Source organism: Agelaius phoeniceus, chromosome 16 (genome assembly GCF_051311805.1).
Source record: "Agelaius phoeniceus isolate bAgePho1 chromosome 16, bAgePho1.hap1, whole genome shotgun sequence".
NCBI lineage: Eukaryota > Metazoa > Chordata > Aves > Passeriformes > Icteridae > Agelaius > Agelaius phoeniceus.
In genome coordinates this window covers 5496135-5517132 of record NC_135280.1, presented here as the reverse complement: position 1 = coordinate 5517132, position 20998 = coordinate 5496135, and the positions used below count along the sequence as shown (strand labels likewise).

General features: G+C 39.8%; 2 protein-coding genes across 7 annotated transcripts in view; one reads left to right on the top strand and one right to left on the bottom strand.

Moving 5' to 3' along the window:
* Window positions 1–14625, top strand: part of GPR146 (G protein-coupled receptor 146) — a 48443-nt gene extending 33818 nt beyond the window's left edge. The window contains exons 1-2 of one of the 3 annotated variants that reach the window (XM_054643400.2): window positions 6569–7281; window positions 9916–14625. In XM_054643400.2, the coding sequence (XP_054499375.2) occupies window positions 9960–10964 (1005 nt within the window). In that variant the 5' untranslated portion in view covers window positions 6569–7281; window positions 9916–9959 and the 3' untranslated portion in view covers window positions 10965–14625. Of the gene's footprint in view, window positions 1–6568; window positions 7282–7340; window positions 7652–9915 lie in introns of those variants that run through there. The other 2 variants (XM_054643401.2, XM_054643402.2) reach the window with 2 other exon arrangements.
* CHLSN (cholesin) overlaps window positions 1–20998 on the bottom strand; it is a 120293-nt gene that overhangs the window by 64955 nt on the left and 34340 nt on the right. The window contains exon 1 of one of the 4 annotated variants that reach the window (XM_077186784.1): window positions 6967–7048. The exons of the other annotated variants lie outside the window; for them this stretch is intronic. Coding sequence (XP_077042899.1) covers window positions 6967–6978 — 12 coding nt within the window. The 5' untranslated portion in view covers window positions 6979–7048. Of the gene's footprint in view, window positions 1–6966; window positions 7049–20998 lie in introns of those variants that run through there. 4 annotated transcript variants of the gene reach the window in all.

Below are 20998 nucleotides of genomic sequence, written 5' to 3'. Positions count from 1 at the left end.
AAAAGCTCCTTGTCACTGATAAAGTAGAGTGGGGAGTGGCACATGGCAAGTAATAGATGGACAAATCAGAACTCATTCATGTCAGGAAGATCTCTCAAGCCCCTGGTAAATGAAAATTCTTATTCTAAATCTTGCCATCTAATAATAACCAACTTAGATCAGCATTAATATTGTACTAGACCCCCTGGAATGTAAATTTATAGTATTTTATTCACACATTATAAATGGAATAAGATGTAATCAGTAATTATGCAAGTTCATCCAGAAGTCAGCTAGAAAATGCTATTTCCTTCACCAAGCAGTGAAAATTAAAAGCCACAGGAGTGTCAGGAACAAGATGTCTCAGACTTGCCAGCAATTAACAGAAAGATATGTTTATCTCCAGCGGATGTGACAAATTTTGAAGTCATTTCAGCCTTAGTACAACTCTGAGGGCTGATTTTTCCCTTCAAATTCAAACTAGTTTTATAATTCTTCTATATGCTATCTGATAAGGAACTATGTCAATATTTCTGCTTTTACTGGAAACCTTGTCCTTGTGGTCAGGGTCTGTTCCACAAGAGTTTCCTCCCCAGCCAACGTGATGCTCTGGCTGATTAGGTCACCGAGTCAGCTCTGTGTGTCTAATAGGAAACAGCATTATGTTATAGTTTCCAGGAAAAGTACCATCTGTGCCTCCTGCCAGGCTCTGCAACTGGCACCAAAAGATCTCTGGGGAATGTTTCTGTACTGCCAAATTTCAGCAGAGTTCCCTGAGCACGGGTGAAGCTGACAAACAGCGGGGGAAGATAAGAACTGCAGTTTCCACCCTGCCAGCTCACAGGGCCAGCTCATTTACACAGTAATTCCAGCACAGGCCGTGCACCTTTTGACACTCTCTTCCTGGAATAAATTCAGTCAGCAAAGCCCAGAATTACCATAATTTGCATTCATTTTGATTGGTGAGAATCTGCCTTCTTTACTGGAATGATGCTGATTTTACATGAACCAGAAGTACAAACATTCCTTACCAAGAATCTGGGCAATTCCAAAATGCTGGAAATGCAGAGATCCAGGCACCTGCTCTCTGTGCAAATGACCTGTTTGCACTTCTTAAAGACATTACCTAAACAAATTTTACCATAAAACTGTCTTTTATATTATCTCAAATATTAGAAAGGACTCAGAAGTTTCTATGATATGATGATCTTTACATAAAAACCAGGAACAAGTAACTTTCATGAATTTTTTCCCACAAACCAGTCTTAACTGACCTGTTGCTCTACAGTTTAAGTGGCTGTAGGCACTGCAGGCAAAACTCCTTATATTTAAACATCAATGATTGCAAGTTATGAAAAATTTATTAACAAAATCACCCACTGAGTCTATTAAGTTCCTGAAGTCAGAATAAATGAATGAAATAGTTTGATTAAAAACTGTGGGATAAAGTCCCAGCTGCTCTGAGCATCAACATCACAACAGTAAAGATGCCTTCTGAAGGAGTCTGTACCCCTTGTTAAATCCACTGAGTTGCAGTACTTCACACTAAAAGAATCTGCAACTTACATTCAGTTTTAAACTGAAGGAATTTACTTGCTTGTGTGCTCTCCCAGAAACTGAAATCTTCTCTATTTCTAAATTAATTTTTTTGGTTTCTGTGGCTCACCGGTTACAAGCAGCCTGAAAATTTCTCACAAAGGTTAAATTTTTTTAGAAGTTTGTTTTCAGTGAAGCAGTTAAAAGAGTTAATACATATACATAACAACTTTCAGTCATCTTGACACTAAATGCTATTTAAGGTTGCTGGTACTTAGTTTTAAAGTGGCATAACTACATCAAAATCAGCTTCCAAGTGCTCTGAAAACATGGAGCAGAGCTGCAGCAGTGCTAACTGGCTGTTCAGCACTCTGAGTGGCGCCATCTACTCTGCTGATGCTTAAAAGCTGTCACTTCTTGTATTCCAACTGGTCAACTTTATAAAATCCAGAACTGGAAGCACCTTACGTAAGCTGATTTTCTAATACTGCACTCATTCTAATTATTCCTGATATTTAATACGCAGGAAGTTCCTGGAAGTGAATAGGAATACTAGGAAAATTACTCAGGCTTTGTTTTGCATATAGCTTAATCTTTTTAAAAAGCATTATCTAGAGGGTATTAGAGCATCTCCAAATTGTATCTCATGTCATGTGTAAAGTCATTCTTCCTGATGGAATCCTCACCTTTAGAGCTGAAAAAAAATAAGGTATTTCACTTTTTGCAGTGATGAAGTCTTTAAGTATTAAAAGCTGCACTGTCCACTCTGTAGTGCATTCTTTCTCGCTGCACAGAAACATTTAAAAAGAAACAATATCTCATGTTTTCCATATAGAAGCTGTTACAGAATTCAGTGATAAAGCTAAGTCAGGAAGGGGTGGAGCAGCACCATCAGTGCCACTCATCCATGCCGGGACAGGGAGAACTTAACAAAACAATGCTGAGTTTGTGGAGTTAACCCGTGCAGAGCCTCCAGTGCAGCTGATCCCCAGCAGCTGCCAGGAGGGCACAGCCACTGCAACCCAGCTGCCACAGAGGCTGCACTGCAAAGAAATGAACAGCACAAAAAGGCAGGATTTACCTGGAGTGGGAGATGTGCCTGGCAGACAGCATCTGTGTCTGAAAAAGGGACTCCTTCCACATAAATCCTTAGGGGCTGCAGTGCTGGGCTATCTCCTCTCCACAGAACTTCCACCCCATGGTAGGTAGTTTTTACAACCTTCCAGAGCACCACGACACTGCCACTCTCCAACAGATCTAAAGGGCTCTTAAACACACCATTGAGCAGTTTTGATTATGGTTTCCAGAGTAGCTGATCTTTTTTATCTTCCTTTATTGGAGTATACTGTCTGTTCTCATAAGCTTTAAGCTGCTTAGAAATTGAGAGGGAGAAAGAGAAACTAAAGCAAATACAATTTGTTCTGAGCAACCTTCTATGAACTCTAAAAACAGAAGAAAGTCCTGCAGTTCTAACCTATTAAAGAATATGCACATCCTAAAAAAAAAGTTGCCATACCCTAAAATCAAGTTTTCTTCCTTCTTCCAAACAAAAAGCCCATCTGAACTCATTTCTTGATGCTTAGTGACCCTTGGCAGCAATTTGCTCAGACTTACTTTTGACATGGCCTTATATGAACTCAGATTCCCAAAGAGCTGAACAATCTAAACAGAGACCAAATGTGCAACTGACATTGCTAATAATTATATTACATTAATAATTTTACATATTATTTATATATTAAATAATAACAATGCTAAATAACAACATCAAAAGGTCAAAACAGGAGGGAAAAAGCATCTATTTAGCAGGGCAGGAGGCCAGGGCAGTAAGCAGATTATCATGGCACAAGTGGGATCCCAATCACCAGGTAGCTGCTATGCAAATGATTCACCACAAAGATGGTGCTCACAGAATGAGAGGATAAACAAATAAGAAAGAGGTTGCCAGCATCTGTGGAACAATAACAAAGGTCTCCCACCCACAGGAAGGAGCTCTGAAGACAACATACATTCAGAATTTCTGGAAAAGCAGAGTGAGCAACATCAAAGGGGGACCAATGCAAAATGCAAAGACCAATTTCAGGAACACGGGTATCTCTGTACTCATGCCACGTGGAACAGAAATGCACCCTTACAGTTCTTGAGAATGTAATCTTTACTGCTGATCCAAAATACCAAAGAACAGCCTGACATATCCCACAGAAAAGTCACAAAGAAGAAGTGAAAGTGTGTCATGCTTGGAAGCCCTGTCATCATTTGGATGGGATACCGTGTGTGTGTGTCATATGAGCAAATAATGATGGGAGGTGCAGTGCTAATTGTAAGGGAGTCATCAGGGAGAGATAAAGATGAAAACGTTGGCCAGGCAGATAGGAAACTCAAGGGGTATTTTAGGAAATCAGGAAATGCACATAAGAATTTATGCATGGAGAGAAGGAATGTTAAAGGAAAAACATTGGTCCAAAGGAAGGCAATTACCTATAAAGCTGGAAATGGGTTCACAGCACTCAAATTGTGCAGAATCAAGTGGGAGTAGCCAAGAGTTGGGTTACGTAGGTGAAAAATCCTGGGTTTATTTTAATTATTAATTATTGCGATGCTGCTATTAAAGCAAGTTATATAGCAAAGGGAAAGGGTTTAGAAAACCAAAACCTGAGCCTAATGAAGAGTGAAATCAGCAGGACCAGAATGTTGGGTGACTACTCTTCCATGAGCTGACTTGCCATGAGTGGCAAACCCCTTGTTCCCTTCCTTTTCGACTGACCTGCCCTTGCTTTTTGATTTGTACTTTTTAAAATATCCAACATAGGCTTATTGTATTCAATGCTACTTTGTATCAATTAACCCTGTTGTTTGATTGTGCCTTCTTTCACCTTACATTGCACTGAATTAACCACATTATAAATGGAACCAGTATCAATTATGAACTTCCCCTGCCAAACTGGTCAATGGTTGCACCACAAAGACATAAATGACAGGGTTGGAAGGGGCCTGTTTTTCAGCCCAGCCCCCAGTATCGAGCAGGATCTTCCTCTCCACTCATGTTAAAAGCATTTTATCTGAGCTGTATCATTACATTATAAACAGCAGCAACTCAGCAACTGCATGAGAAAAGTATATTCCTACTTGCTTGCACTGCTGCATTTTTCCCCCTCACATCCAACCTGAGCTATTTAGCTTTACTTTTCTGTATATCCAGCCTAGAAGTCATTTGCTAATCCCTATGGTATGTATATAAGCTAGTAAGCCTAAAGAAATGTCATGCTACCCAGACTGAGAGGGAACAGCAATGTGACACTTCACTCTCCAGCACTTGAGAATTCAGTGTGCTCTCCTTGATGTACAACTAATTGTAGGTTTCTAATTTTCAAAAAAAAATTGGTCATCCATTATTTAAAGTTTTAAAAAATAATCCATAAGTAATATTCAGCATGCCCCTTTCAAAAAGCACCTTTCAAACCCTGATGAAGAGCTGACAATCTACTAAGCCATGGTTTATGCATACATACAGCACTTCTGGCCATGATTTTTAGTTTGCTCACTCTAGATCTGAAGCAAATCTGCGCTGCCCAGCAAACCTCTGTGTATGGCCCAGCCTTCCCCAAGGCAGCACCAGGTTTCAGTCTGTAGGAACTGAGATCCTGTGGGAACTCAAGAGGACGTGACAAAGGTACAAGTGTTTGGCATGTTCAGAGACTTGGCTTGCTGGCAACAGCTTTATTAGCTATGTACTTTGCCAGCTATTAGTTTATAATGATACCACAGCTTGTGAAAACACACTGAGAGGTCAGAAAAACCAGGTAAGAGCTACATCACACATAGATGATAATAGAGCAAGTAGACAAACCATGTGTTGTATAAACAAAACAATCTGCAGAGAAAAGAGACAGTGCTGCAGCTGGATGAAGGGTTGGATTTTTAAGTCAAATAAAACAATCCAAGCGTAGAATGGTCACGCTTCAAACTCTTACCCAACCTGCTCTGCAACTTAGTGCTGCATTATGAATGGAAATATCTGAAAAAGCCTGACTGCAGTTATGGTCTATGTAAGACAACTGAGCAGAACTTCATTTTTTTCTCATTATTTAAAGTTCATTTTGTGGCTCTTTTCTAAAATAATCTTTGCCACCAAGTGCTGTCAACTTCTTGTGCTGTGTTGCAAGAAGTTTTTTCTTAAGTACTTCATGGACATTGTTATCTAAATAAAACCACCTTCAGCTTTAATGGAGTGTAAGCAAATTGGCTTTTGGCCAAGTATGAGCACTCTAAAAGTGCTTCTACATGAATACCTTTCCTACTTTGCTGTTTCCCTGGTAAACTTTGGATGATTAAAGTCCTTCCAAAGTTCTGAAGCACCAAAAATGTGATGCCACAGTTTGTAAGTTAAAGTTATCCACAGCACACACAAAATTCTCTCTGTGGACTGTCTATCAAACAGGAACAGGGGAATTTTCTGCTTTTGGGAGCTGCAGTGGTTTTACAATATTTGTAATGAACATTTACATACAAACTGTGGTCAGATTGAGTAACTCAAGACAAGCAGGATGACCGTTTTTAGACTTCACAGGATACTCAAGAGTTGGAAGGGACCCACAAAGACCTAGTCCAGATAAATGGCCCATATGGAGATCAAACCCACAAAGTTGGTGTTAGCATCATGCTCTAAACAACTGAGCTAATCTCAGGTTTTGTGTTTTTCCGGTATTTATTTCATATACAGCTGCTTATTTTTCCTAATGAGGGATACTACATTGGTGTTTATTTGCTATGGAATAAAGCTTCAGAATTTCTAAATATAAGACAAATTATTTTGAAAAAGGCAGCTCTCTGTTTGGGTTGGTAATATCAGTTGGAAACATACTTCAAAGGTAGTCCCTTTTCATTAGTCTGAGGAGTTTCCATATAAACAACAGAACAACCACAGGAAAAAATTCATTATGGGATAAATTATCAATCTGCAGTTCAAAAGCTCTTTCAAGAAGTGATCCATTTTAAAGTTGTCTTAAATATAAGCATTCACATCTATTAACTGCAAGTGACATGCAAATATCCTTGAGATTAATCAACTTTTTTAAAAAGGAAGCAGAACAGAACTCGTAACACCATCACAAAATGAGGGTTATGTTGTAACACCTTTTCACAACACCAAAACCATCTCCAAATTCAAAGTAAACTGTCAGAAACTTTTCTTCCTACCTTGTTTTAAAAGCTGGTTTATGTTAGCCAGCACCACAACCACCTATGCACTTTGTAGTACAGGAATTTTTAAATACCGATTGTTCAGGATATATGGCCTATGAAAATGAAACCTCAAAGCTACACATTCTCATCCTGAGTTAAAAATAAACCCACGCTCCTGAGTGAAGGCTGTTGACTGCACTTGCAGGGAATGGCACGGGCTCTGCAGCAGCCCTGCTGAACCCCAGCACCGATGACAAAACCATAACAAACCTGCATGCCCATGGATTTTAAGCAGTAAATCCGAAACCCAGGGACTACAAAGCGAGCTGGATCCAACAGCTCCGAGCACAACCTGTCACTTCTTGAAACTGGCTGTAAACAGGGGAAGGGAGGGGCCAGGCGCCTGCCAAGCCAAGCAGAAACTTGTGAGTAACTTAGAGAGGCAAAACAAGTGCAGCGCAGGCAGCGGCTCCCAGCGCGGTGCCGGGCCAGCACCATGATCCCCGGGAGAGCCACGCCGGGGCCTGGCGGCCGGCTCGGTGCCTCGGGAGGGCGGCTGGGGGTAGCGGCACACGGGAATTAAAGGTGAGAGAGAGGCGGCGGGGCCGCCAGAGGAGCTGCGGGCGGGACGCGCGGTGCCGCTGCCCCGGCGGGCGGGCGGGCGGGCTCGGATCCAGCGCGATGCCGGGCTGGGAACGGAGGATCCGGGCAGCGCTGGGGCCGCCGCAGCCGGGGCACTGTAAACAAGAGGCTGCTGCAGCCTGCACTTATGCAACAGAAGGGAGCCGGGGCTGCGGGGCTGCCGCGCTCCGCAGCCTCCCCGCGCTCCCGCACGGTCACTCCGGGAGCGAGCCCGGCACGGCAGAGCCGCCCTGGCACTGACAAAAGGCACGGCCGGGGGCGGAATGCGAGCGGGGCCTGCACTGCACACAGAACGGGGTCAGTGCCTTCGCTGGTAAGTCAGCATTCAACACCGGGGACTGGGGCTTCAGCCGCAGAAGTACCTCACCTGCGAACTTGAAAGTCACCAAGAAGGTTTTCCGAGAAAGTATTTTAGTTTTGGGGTTTATTTTTGCTCATTTCAGAGGTAAATATCGTCACTTTCCTAAGATTACTGTTTAACAGAATGAATGGCCTGCCACTTCTGTCATTAAAACAGAACTGTAGTGTTTAACCGCACTTGGAGGACATAAAGAAAAAATAAGGGTAATGACTAAAACCATTTGTGAAACCAGACATCCCCCTGCTCTGTAAAATACAAAGCCTGGTAGGAAACACTGTTGATCTTCTGAGACAATATACAGGCAAGTTATTCAGTGGCTGATGTAATTCAGTCTGGAGTAATCAAAGCTACATGCTTAAGGATAAACCTACATAATGGAATTACGTGATTGTACCCATGCCTGTGCTTAGTCACCTTTGCACTCACCAGAATACATATATTTGCAATATCTAGTTCCAGTCTGCTGCTTGGCTTGAATCGAGTCAAAACAGTTCAATGAGATGTAGTTTTGGTTGCCTTCAACTGTGAAAAAAACAGTTGTTCTTTTTCTTTCTCAAAATCTTAAACCAACAGATGCTTCCTGAAAACAAACGGGGTTGTTATCGGAGCTCAAAAATAGAATGAGGATAGATAGACAACATAAAGATATTATATGGTCCGCTCAACACAACAGTATAGCTGAAGAACTAATGTGAGAAAATGAACCAAAAAAAGTCAAGTTTTCCCACAAAGGTGAAAACAACCTTTGAAAACAATAGAACTTCTGGTGCTGCCACAGAAGCCAGTTCTCTGAGGAAATCCAACATGGGACAGTGGAATAAATATTTGCTTGCCCAGCTAAAATTACTGTATTTTTAGCCTGACACTTGGCTCAGCTTATGTTATTTAGAAGAAAAATGCACACAAAACAACTGCAGTGGGAAATAACACATGGAAGTTGACACAGTTTTGGGACAAGTTTTGTACCATGGCTGAAGAGTCAGAGGATTAGCACCAGGGAGATGCAGTCACGTACTGTATGCTCACAGACCCCACACAGTATAATTTAGCCACCTGGTTCATGGAGTATAGCATGTTGTCTAGTAGCATTCATTTTCATTGCACAATGTTTATTGTGGATTGATTAAATCTTGCTCTCCCTCTGGAAAGAATCCAGGTAACGTGTACTTACACTTTGCTATAGGTGCTGACAGAGGAGCACACAAAACCACGGGAGTGTGTGACGGGCAGAGTACGTGACACGGGGAATCACCTGCTGCACCAGCTCTGCACTGCCCCTGAAATGCCATCAGTAACAACCATGATTTTAAGGCTCTGCCTGTTTTGAGTTGTACTTTAGAGATTATTTCTCATTCCTGCATTTTGGAAAGCAACTTTACATGACTGCTTTGAAGTTCACTTGGTTTCAGTTAAAATGCTATCTCTACTGACGATAAAGCAAAGAAGGCTGGGCTACAACTGCTGATAGTAGCATACTTTTTAAAGAATTTGAGCTATTTTGAGAGGAAATGATAGCTGATTCTTGCCTTTTGGAAAGTCAGGCTGCCCTGATATTAGGTTCCCTGGACTACAGAGGTCCATTGTTTTTTTGAAACGAAATGGTTATATGGTAGGAAGTCTGAATACAAACTGACCTATTTAAAAAAAAAACAAACCCACAACAAAACCAACCCCGCCTTACACCTCATTTCCCAGTATCCTCTAGTCTTTGTCAATTTTATCAGTGATCTAATACACATCCACCATACTGCCTTAGATGTGCCTCCTAAGAAACTTTTTTTTAAGGTAAAGCTTATTTAAGATGTTAGGAGATCTCTATTTCCCATCATACTGTGGAGATTTGTGCTTCAGTTTATATCCTTCTACTCTTCAGTAGTTACCTTATGTACTTTTAGCTATATACAAAGTGCTGTTTGACAGTTGTCAAAAAATTGCATAAGTATTCATATATACATCAATACTTAATGATAGTTTACAATTTCCTTCTGTTGAGTGTTCTGTATCAACTGATTTGCCACTAGTTTCATTTAAATCAAAACTGCAGAACATGTATTAGTCTAATGAAATTTTGAATAACTGTTTACTTTCTTCTAGACTAACAACATCAGTTATGTGATCGTATAATCTTGAAGTTCAAAATGTTTTCTTCACAGTACTTTGCATTTCATTTCCGATGTAATATTTTAACAAAGCTTTCACTATTTCTCTCTCTACAGAAAAGCTGGTAACCAGCAAAGAAGACACAAAAGCTAAAATCACTATGTGGAGCTGTGAAGCCTTAATCAACAGTACTGAGAACAGTGAGGACCAGCATCTCTGCCATGACTTTGACCTTGTGCTTTCCATCTTTTCCCTTCTCTACCTCATTATATGTTTCCCAATTGGCCTTTGTTACAATGGCCTGCTGGTCCTAGTTAACCTCTACAACAAAGCTACTATGACTATGCCAGATGTTTACTTTGTCAACATTGCCATTGCCGGCCTCATCATCAACACTCTGGCACCAATGTACCTGCTGGGTCTTGCCAATACAAAATGGGCCATCTGGAATTCCAACAATGAAGTTTATATTACCTTCCTTATTTTATTCAACGTCTCATCGTTGGTTACCATGTACTCTACCACTCTGCTCAGTCTGGACTACTACATTGAACGTGCCCTGCCCAGGACTTACATGTCCAGTGTGTACAACACCAAACACGTCTGCGGGTTCATCTGGGGCGGGGCCATGCTCACAAGCTTTTCATCTCTCCTGTTCTATGTCTGCAACCACGTGTCCACCAAAATAATCGAGTGTTCCAAGATGCAGAACCAGGAGGCAGCGGATGCCATCATGGTGTTCATCGGGTACATCGTGCCCGCCATCGCCGTTCTCTACGCGCTGACGCTGATCCTGCGGATCCGCAAGGAGGCCACGCCGCTGGATCAGGACACTGGGCGCTTGGATCCCTCAGTGCACAGGCTGCTGATTGCCACAGTCTGCACACAGTTCACCCTCTGGACACCCTATTATGTTATTCTCTTGGTAAGCACGTTTACTAACCTACGAGGAAGAATTCCAGATGTAAATTCCATTCAAATATTACACTTTGCCACGATTCTGTCAAAATTCCTGGCTTTCTCCAGCAGCTTTGTCATGCCTCTGCTCTACAGATACATCAACAAAAACTTCCCCAACAAATTACGCCGTTTGCTTAAAAAGATACACTGTGGGAACCAGGGGTGTTCTCACGAGCGCACAGTGGTACAGCAGGTCATGACATAGGCGTGACCCAGCCCCTGGTGCTCTGTGACTGCAGCACTGGCTGCTCAGTGCTGGGACTGTGACGCTGCTGTGTTGGCACTCAGAGACGTGTGAGAGTCCCAACCAAGGGGCTGGAAGGAGCTTCCATTGCAGTTGAATGCAAGAGTCTTAATTTTCCAGTAGTTGTTTGCTGAAGTGGTGTGAGGCTCTGGCCTGTGTGCTGCATTACCTGTGACATCAGATACCTTCAGTGCACTGAACTGCGGACAGAGGATAAACTCTGTTTTCATGGCTCTGATCTTCCTCTCTGAAGAAATCACTAAGCAGTTTAATGAAGTCTTGACTGAAGACACAGCACCTTGTATCTTGTATAGAAAAAGGTATTACCTTGTTTTCTGTACAAAGAAGTGATAGTGCTATCCTTGATGAAGTAAATAGAATTTTTCAATGAAGATTATATAGTTGATCTTTACTGAAGATCATATGACCCAATTATACATGTCCAAATAGTAAATGTTAATTATAAATTAAATTATTTAATTTCTTTCTCCATCACTGATTCCCCCTCTGAAAGAGGCCTAATTTACTTTTTTCAGAAATTATTTTCTCACACAAACTAACCTGTTTTAACATTTATGGTAAAGTGATTTTTTTCTTTAAGCTACAACAAATAACAAAAATGTGTTTTAATTTCCCAGTGCTTTGTTTGTATCCTAAAACATTTCAGGAATTCAGAAATATTTATTAACTAATTCTGACGGAACTCAGAGATGTTTGTTCCACATACTAAAATGAAGGACACAGTGGTTTACAAAGTTAAATCAGAATTTAACTAGTAAAGATTGTCTGGCTAAGTGTTATGGTCCACATATGTTCATGTAACAAGAGTAATTATCTTAAAAAATAAATATGTTTATGATTAACATTTTGTATTTTCAAGGGATATGTTTGCAACAAATAAATTAAACTCTCTTTAATCTAAGACATCACTGGAGGTTTGGAAACCATATAAAATTCCTCAATATAGGAATCCCAGTCAGCATCAGCTCTTTGCTGACCTCTCAAAAAAGCCTTCCATTGGGATTCTTGGATACAAAGTAAATAATTTTACTGATTATATGAAATACGTGAGAAACACAGACATGCTGCAGGAAGCACGTAAACAGTTATGACAACAAGCTACACAGCTCTGACCCAAAAACTACCTGTCCTTGTGCTGCTGTTGCATTAATGACAGGAGGGGACAGGAGGGGGGTGCAAGTGGAGCTGATGTTCTCCCACTGGTGTGGGGCCCCAAGACATTTTTGTCACTTGATTCATGCAACAGCGTCATTTTATTGCTTAATCTATTACAGCACAACTCAAATTCCACATGACATCATTAAAAAAATGTGACTTTTCAAGCTTCTGGCATAGAAAAAAACATGAAGCAAGACCAGAATTGAACCCTTCCCATTGCTTAGAGCACAATCTTGTCTGATAACTGGCCCTAGGCTGTCAGCAGAGACACATACTGAAGTTCTGTGAAAAGAACTTTCTGAGGAACAGACCTTTCAGATCTTTTTCCATCAAGCAACTTCTTCCCTTAGTCATCTTTGCTTATCTTCTTTATATACAATCATCTCTAAGTTATCAACATCCTGGTGGAAGACTTTCCATTAACCTTTACTTTTTTTAAGAGCTTTTCATATTTTATTGGATATTTTTAACCCTTAAAGCCTACAGAGTAAATAATCTATTTCTGTGGTGTTTTCAGTTTTAGTCTGTTGATGAAAACCATGTTAAGGTCTTAAGCTGTTCCTCATTGCTGTGTCCAACTCACTCATTGAGTGCCTCTCTGCTGACACACATGATACTGGCTGCTTTCTTGGTTTTGCCCACCTTGAGAGATTTTCTGTGAATTTCTACACATCTTGAGCACTCAAGCTCACTTCCACACAGAAGTGCTTAAGAACAAAATCTTTCCTTACAGCTGTCAAGCAAACAGACTCCTTCTTCCCATCTGAGGAAAATTAGGTCTCTTAATGCACCACATGAAATCTCTCATGTAAAATCTGTTAAAGAAATTCTGTGCCATTATGCAGGAGGAGTTCCAGCAAGGAGGAACTGGCTTATCTGGTGTGAATAGAGGCTTTCAGAACTGGGACACTGCCAGAACAGTGCAGCTGAGCAGGCAACTTTAAGTGCAATTTCAACTTCCATGTTGCTTCCTTACTTCCATTTCCTCCTTCTTTTAAGACATCTGATTTTCTGTCTCTAAAAGAATTGTTGCCTTTATTTCTGTTCCTTTCTCTCAGTGTTAAATTCTCAGTTTCAGGTCATGGCTCTTGTGTCATTTCTCTTTATCATTTTTCACTTCTCTGCACAATTTATTTAACTGTCATTTCTCTCCCATCCCTGCTTGCCTTGCACACCTGGTACCATTCAATGCTCATGTTTACTTCATCACACTGCCTCCTTTACGATGATCCAAATCTTACTCAGTGATTCAACATTACAAATTTATGCAGTAAAATGGAAGCTGCTATTGAAGAGATGTAGAAAGACATATTTTTATGGAACTTACCCATGGGGGATCAAATCTGATTTTTTCCTAATCTTTTTTACTGCAACAGAGCTATGGATGTTTGTCTGTATCCTTGATAAACACTAAATGTGATGGCAATCATAGATACAAAAACTTGGATAATTTAATGAACAAGACTGCTATCCACTCAACCTCTTAGAAAAGTTAATTTGATTTATTAGTTGCCTCAAAGAAACTGTGCTGTGGATCTGCCTTGCTGCTGTTTTCCTAAGGGAATTCTGAACTCAATTGCAGCACCCTCATCTGGTATCTGAAAGAGCAGCATCCCAAAAAGAGAGAGCTTTGCAGTATTTATATAAAGAACAGCAGAGGAGCAAGTGCAGTAAAATACTTAAGGAAATACAAAGTACCATAAATTAGGAAGAACTTTTAAGGACAAACATTTAATACACAAAGTTCTTGAGAATGGGGCCTTTCCATTTCAAATACCTGAAGGTTGCTGGTGACTGTAAATAGGGGCTTATCTATTACACATTTAAATAGATATGAATAAAAATACTGTATATATGCAAGATAAAAATCAGCCTACTGATGTAAAAAGAATCTGCAAAGAGTTTATTAAATTATTTCTAAAAGTGTGTCATTTAAATGTAAACCTCTGAACAGGAAGGTGTACTGTATTCTTCTGTATGTATATAATGTGTACTAGAAAGTAAGCACTAGTTAAGTGCCATTATTAACAGTGTTATTTTCTCACAAAATTAAACTTAATATTTGAGTTGATTTATGGCTTACAGCCTTCTTGCTGAACCGCTAATTAAGTCAAATCAATCAACTAACAAAAATGTCATGTTCTGCTTCTATCTGAGTTACTAACACAGCTAGCTCAAGACAGGTTCTTGTTGACCAACTTAGTAGAGGTCCTAGTTTCAAAAGTTTACATTTCAGAATCAAATTTTGTTGGTCTCTGAAGATTTAATTTCAGTTAATGAAAGAAGGTGATCAGCCACTAGAAATCTTATTCTGGTTCTATTACAATGAAGAGATGTGGACTCCAATATCATGTCAAAAAACTACAGAAATGGACTTTATGGAAAGCTTCATAAAGGAAGTACTGACTCATAATACATTCTCAATAAAAAGTGTTCAAGTGTACATGGTCAATAAAATGTGTGATTTTTTATTTGCTCTCTTGATAAAAAGCTGTTGTAGACAAAGCTAAACCTATGTGGCTTCACTGAATCAAAACATAACAAATTGGATGTCAAATTTCCAGGCCTTAATTTGACATTATTAAAATCTCATTTTTCATCAGCATGAAATTGGCTGGGAATGAAAGCTAAAAGGCACATACTCTGCCTTTTTTCAGAATAAAGAATCCTGCAATTAATGAGGCAAAGTAACAGTGCACCTGGAGATCAATGCAAACATTGGCCACATCCTGACAACTTCCTTTCCTTTGTGCTGCCACAATCAGCTTCCTGCAGAAATTCTCTTGGTTCTCAGAACAACATAATAAAATAACCCACACCTCTGGCATCCCAAAGAAAACACAGCTTCTAAAAAATCTAAGATACTCTGTAACACATTCATTGCAGTATCTACTGCACATAGCCAAAAGATTACTCCCCATGGATCAGTTCATTTACCCTACATATATGTAAATATTTTCCTGGTTTCAAAATTATTCATTTATTCCCTTTCGGTGTTCTGTGAAGCATAGGAAGACAGTAGTAACAGCAAACTCTATTTAAAATGATTACTGGTAAACTCTTTTAAAAAACCCTCAGTCCAAGGCACTTCTAAGTTTTAAGTCTCAGTCAGAAATAAATGAAAATGGCAACTGTCAGAGTGGAAGTTGCAATATTCCACCATTTAATCAAAGCCTAGTCTCTGACAGGATGCCCTTACTCCCACACAGTGCTTCCAAGGGTGTTTTCTTGAAGAGGAGAGCCAGCATCTCTAAACAAGTACAGAGCAGTGATTTCTGACCCTTCATTCCACAGAGCTTTTGGACACGACCAACAAAAAGGTGTTTTTCAGCTGGATTAGTAAAACCCGTCACATACCACACAGACTGAAGGATCTTCAGTGAGAACAGAGTTAGTTAATAAGCAGCAAGTTCACAAGCTCACAGGTTTTTGAAGAGTGAAAAACTACATAAAAGCAAATAAAAAGGGCTGATCAGGTACAAGAAAGCCAAGATGTTTACACCAGTACAAACCAGGCTGACAACCTGAATCTGCCATTATCTGTCAATACAGAGACATCACAGAAGTCAACCACATTTTGGAGCACTCACAAAAAATACTCACTCAACTACTATATAATAGGAGAATATTTTCCCAAGGTTGGGAAGAAAATATGACACTGCTACCACAAACCTCAGAAGGAAGCTTAATTACATCTGCACCTTTTCTTTCCTTCTTTAAAACTAAGATTCAATTAAATTGGTTTTGTGCTGTGCATCAGTGATGCCCCATTTATCACTGCTTAATAAAAATGAAAGCAGCCCAGTGTCTGGGCTGGAGACCTCGTGAGCTTCACTGCAGCAGCACAGGACTAGTGAGACCAAGAAAAGCAGAACCTGCCCAAGTGCCACTCTCAGTTCCACTGTTTGCTGAGGACTCAGAGAGGAATTGATTCTTGCCTAAGTTTCTGCAGCTGTGAAGTGCTCAACGCGCTGATGAATCCTAAACATCTGCTCCTAAATTAATTTCTGTAGTCTCTTAATAAGCAAAAACTTGTGTATTTCTTGAGTATCTTGTGTATTACTTTTTCCAAGTGAAAGCAATCTAGTGGTACAAACCCAGCTGTGCAGACTGCCATGGCAACAAATCTGAAGTGTGAAATGTTTCCTCTGTTGAATTCCTTAAGTTTTCCATTATATATCAAAACACTTTGACATATGCTGACTACATTCTTTTTCCATCAGGAGAGCAGAGGATCTATTATCTCCTTTGTCATCCTACTTTCTTCCCACCAAATCCTTCCCTCACCTTGAAATTCCATGTGATTTCCTTATATTCCTTCCTTCTAAGGAACTGGCACTTTTAATTACATCTGCAAGAATTGTCAAAAACATTCACAGTCTGCAGCAGGCAGATTTTCCATATTATTACAAATCATGGCAGTAAAAGATTTTAAAACACAGGATTCACATCAGAGTATTTACGAATTAAGTATAAAAACATACTCTAAAAAACCCATTCTATCAAAAGTTCTTTAAAGCAAGATTAATAACCAGAAGTGAATCCTTTTTATCCAGTTTAAAAAGTACTTGCATGCTTTTTCCCCTTTTCTTAAATACATTATCCCAGAGGTACCTGCACTGGCACTGATAGGCTCAGCTTGGTCAGTGGCAGGGCTACCTTGGGGTCTGCTGGAATTGGATCTGTTGGACATGGAGAAGTTTCTGGCAGCTTCTCCCAGAAGCCATCCCTGTAGCCCCTCCCTGCCTCTGCTATCCAAACCTTGCCATGCAAACCCAGTACAATTACTGATTACAAACTGAACTGAAAAGCCTAATTTTAGCCTCCCCAAATTTGCAAATTTAAGCTAAAATTTATCTTGAAATCAGTAGAATTTCTGCACTGTTTCTTATCTCCAAAACCTTTAAAAGGTCATTCTGACATGAATTCTGGAATTGGTTGATCAAAGCTGTTTTAGAAACTCCATCTGGTGGTCACTGGCAGAATGTTCTTGCAGTAGTTCCCAAAAGCAGTAAGATCAGCAAAATTAGTTAGATTTAAATTAATCTTTAGGGAGAAAAAAAAATCAGTCTGAGTTTCTGGTTAAACACAGATCTGTACAGCTGGTCCTGCCTGCAGGCAGTGAGGGTATTGCTACAAGTATTTAAAGGAAACAAAATTAACCTCAACTTGGACAACCAACTGCTGCTGTGAGGGAGAGGCAGGTAAGAGATAATTCTGTTGCAAGAAACAAATCTCAACAATGGTTAATTTTGGTTTTGAACCTAATAGAAGGATATTTAACCAGTTTACTAGGTCTGACTATTCACAAAGAAGTAATATTTATTAAAAAGCACATGTTCCTTGTATTGTTTCATGAAACATCTGTTACTAGTCATTGTGGTTGACAAGATGCTCAAAGACCAAAGGAATTGCCATTCCCATTCAGCTCCAGAGCATTGTAATTCTTTCTAATTAAGTATGGTTTCACTAGTTCACAATGAAATAGATTTCTAAATTAATTAACAGAGAACTCTGATATTTTTCAGGTCCAGTCTATGTGCAATTAAATAACCATTTAGCACCTGCAGTGCTATGCAGAGACCAGCTCTCTTATTGAAACTGGCTATTAGAAAAAGCTTTTTCCCACCCTTTAGTAGAATATTATTTTGAAATACAGGCAATTTTTGAGCTCTTGTAGCTGAGTTACACAGATGATTTACCTGTATTGAGGAATTTATTTTGAGATTGATAGAAACATTACTGTATAGCAATAATAATAAAACACTGTTTATAAAACAACTTACATTACAAACAGTGCTCAAATAAGGCAGTAATAAAACCACTAATAGTGAACCACAGGCAAAGAACCCTGAGATGCAAAGGCAGCAATCACACTAAGGATGGCTGTTCTAGGAAAAAAGGAAGAAATGTTGATTTACAACCAGCCTCTGAGGTGCAGATAATCATTAATAACCAGTGCCTATGGATAAATATCAGCAACCTGGGCTCTGTAACCCCATCCAAGCAGAGAGAGCAAGACCATCAAATTTTACAAATTCACATGGCTCCATGTACCTTATAAATAAGCATAAGCATCTGAATTCCATTTTAAAAACCACACTTAGACAATCCCTTCCTAAACCAAACATGCAGGGAATATAATACAATAAAGCCATGTGAGGTTCTTTTGTTCTAAAATGAACCCATAAATAAGATTCCTTTAACTTTGTTCCAACTAGCAACTCTTGGTTCTCTGTACAACTTCCCTCATGTTTTGGGGTTTGGTGGGTTTGGGTTTTTTGGAGAAGGGGTGTCCTTTTTAATGTCAAAGGCCTCATGTTCTACAATGTTTTACTCAAGGCCACAAATTTGCTTGCTGTCAAGTAAGAATAAACATATATAAAATTAACAGCAAGGCCTTTCACAAGAACAGTTTTACAGTGTGACTGGTAACTGTGCATCAGTGTGGCAAAAGCCTTAGAACAGATATTCCTCTCAAAAATTAGGGGTTCCCCCCCCAGGAATTTGGAGGTATTGCATTCATGTAAGTGACTTTAGTGTCTTAAAATGCCACAAAGAAGAGCTTCCAATATTTAAGCTCAGATGAATAGAGTCAAAGCAATCTTTGACTAACACAGTGGCTTATATCCCACACTCAAGATATTTTTTTCTTACACAACAACAATAGAGGAAAAATTAAGGTGGAAATATATGACAGTTGATGAAAAACATCTTAGAAACAAAATTGCAGTGTATTGCCTGATTCAAAATTCCAGTAACAAAGCAACTGCTTTTCATCATAATACACTGGGCTATAGGCAATAACAGTCATTTAATATTCCAAAACAATCCTATCATTCTACAAAGGCATGGTTTTCTTAATAACATTACATCCAAAAGGCAAGGAAAGATACGTTAACTGAGAGAAGAAGACAACAGTGTGGTCTGAAAATAAACTTTGGGCTCCTCATGTAGGATTAGCTCCCAAAGAATAATCAGTGCCCCAGAGAATCCAGTCCAGTCCTTGGACTGCCTGCAGGCTGCTGCAGCCTCTGCTCTGTCATCTGTGGTCACCCTGGGGCTCTCTGATGCAGCACCAAGCAAACACGAGCTCTAAAGCTCAACTGAGCATTGCAGCTCTTTGCTGAACAGCTGATCAGGACTGGTCAGAAGGACAATGAGCAAGACAGGATCACCATCTCCACAACACTCACAGGATGGATCTGCCTGAAGCCAGAGACTAAAAAGACTGAAATCTCCATGGCTGCAGCATCTCACAAGCCAGACACACTGAACAGTGCTTGTTAGACAAGATGGAGAAGTTTCTCTTGAGCCTTTACTTCAAATTAAGCCTACTGTCAGGGATGTGTGCTCTGCTAAACACATCAGTAATATGGGTCAATTAAGAGACATTATTGATGCCAGAAAAAAAAAGTAATTCACATCTGCTTTCTTTATAGCAACATCTGTCACTCAGTACTGGAGACATTTATTTTGCCATATGAACAGTTGTGTTCAAAAATAAACCTGAGTTTTGCCCACCACAGCACACTGTAGGTGGTTAGTGGCTGTACATGTATCCCTAAATATTGCCACAGCATCTCACAAATATTTCACTTCTGTAACTTCACCTTTTCTGCCTCCATCATTATCACACATCAACCTTTTCCACTGACAGCAAGTAAATTAATACATGCTAAGAAATTTCACCAAAAAATCATGAATCCATAAATCCATAAATATAAATAGTTATGACATTATGTATCATCCCAAAGACAATCACTTAACCATTTTCTGGAGCTTTGTGAAACCTTTACACAACTGAGCACTAGTCTGCTTGCCACTACTCTCATATGACTTGCACCCTGTGACCATTTAAGCAAATTAAACAAACTGGTTTATTGTTTTTTCTAAGGAAAGATGCAACTGGTCACATAACAGCAATATTTTGCTTTTCTTTTACTAACACATTAACTGTGACAGTAACAGCACAGCAAGCTGCTGCTGAAACTCCACCTGGGAGCTCTTAACATACCTCAAAAATTCTTTTGTTTCTGTAGATGAGGCAGAATTGCAGCTATCGAGATGGGAATCAGTAAAGTCTAAACAGAATAAAGAATATATTTGGGAAACTTTTATTTTCTAACCTCTATTTCTCCTCTGGCTTTTAACTTATTCCATCACCTTGGAAATTCTTCAGTAGCCAAGTTTCTCCACCTGTAAAATGTGATGTAAAATGTGATGCTTTCTGATGTGTGAGTCTCTCAAGCTGTGTACAATTCTGACATTGTGTTGTGTTATGTGCACCTGATTCCAAGTAGGAAACATGTTCTTGCTCCCTAAATAGCACTGAATAATGATGTTTAATACAGGTTTCAGACAAAGTATGAACTAATGTCTGTAAAGGTGAATGCATTTTAAAGATGGGAGCTTGCTCTCTGATTACTTTTTCAAGATGGAAGGTGTAAGAAATAGCTTCTCTCTTTTCCCTTTTCCGGTTCTATTTATACAATTTTGTCTTAGTGGGTAAGTTCCCTGGAGCTGTGCTTATCCAGCCCATGCATTGTCAGAGGTGAAGTTACTGAGTAACAGGAAACTGGCCTCAGCTCTGCTGTGTCAGGGCTTATCTCTGCACAGGATTTACTCCTTGCTCACCGACTGCTCATTAACTCAGAGTCACTGAAACCTTTGTCAAGAGTGCTTTGAATATTCCTCACATTCATCCAGTCATTGATTTGCCTCTCTTTTACTAATAAACACCAAGGGCACAGCCAGATATCCTTGCATACACCCACCCAAGGCAAATTCAAAGATATAAAGCCCCAGTTGCTCCT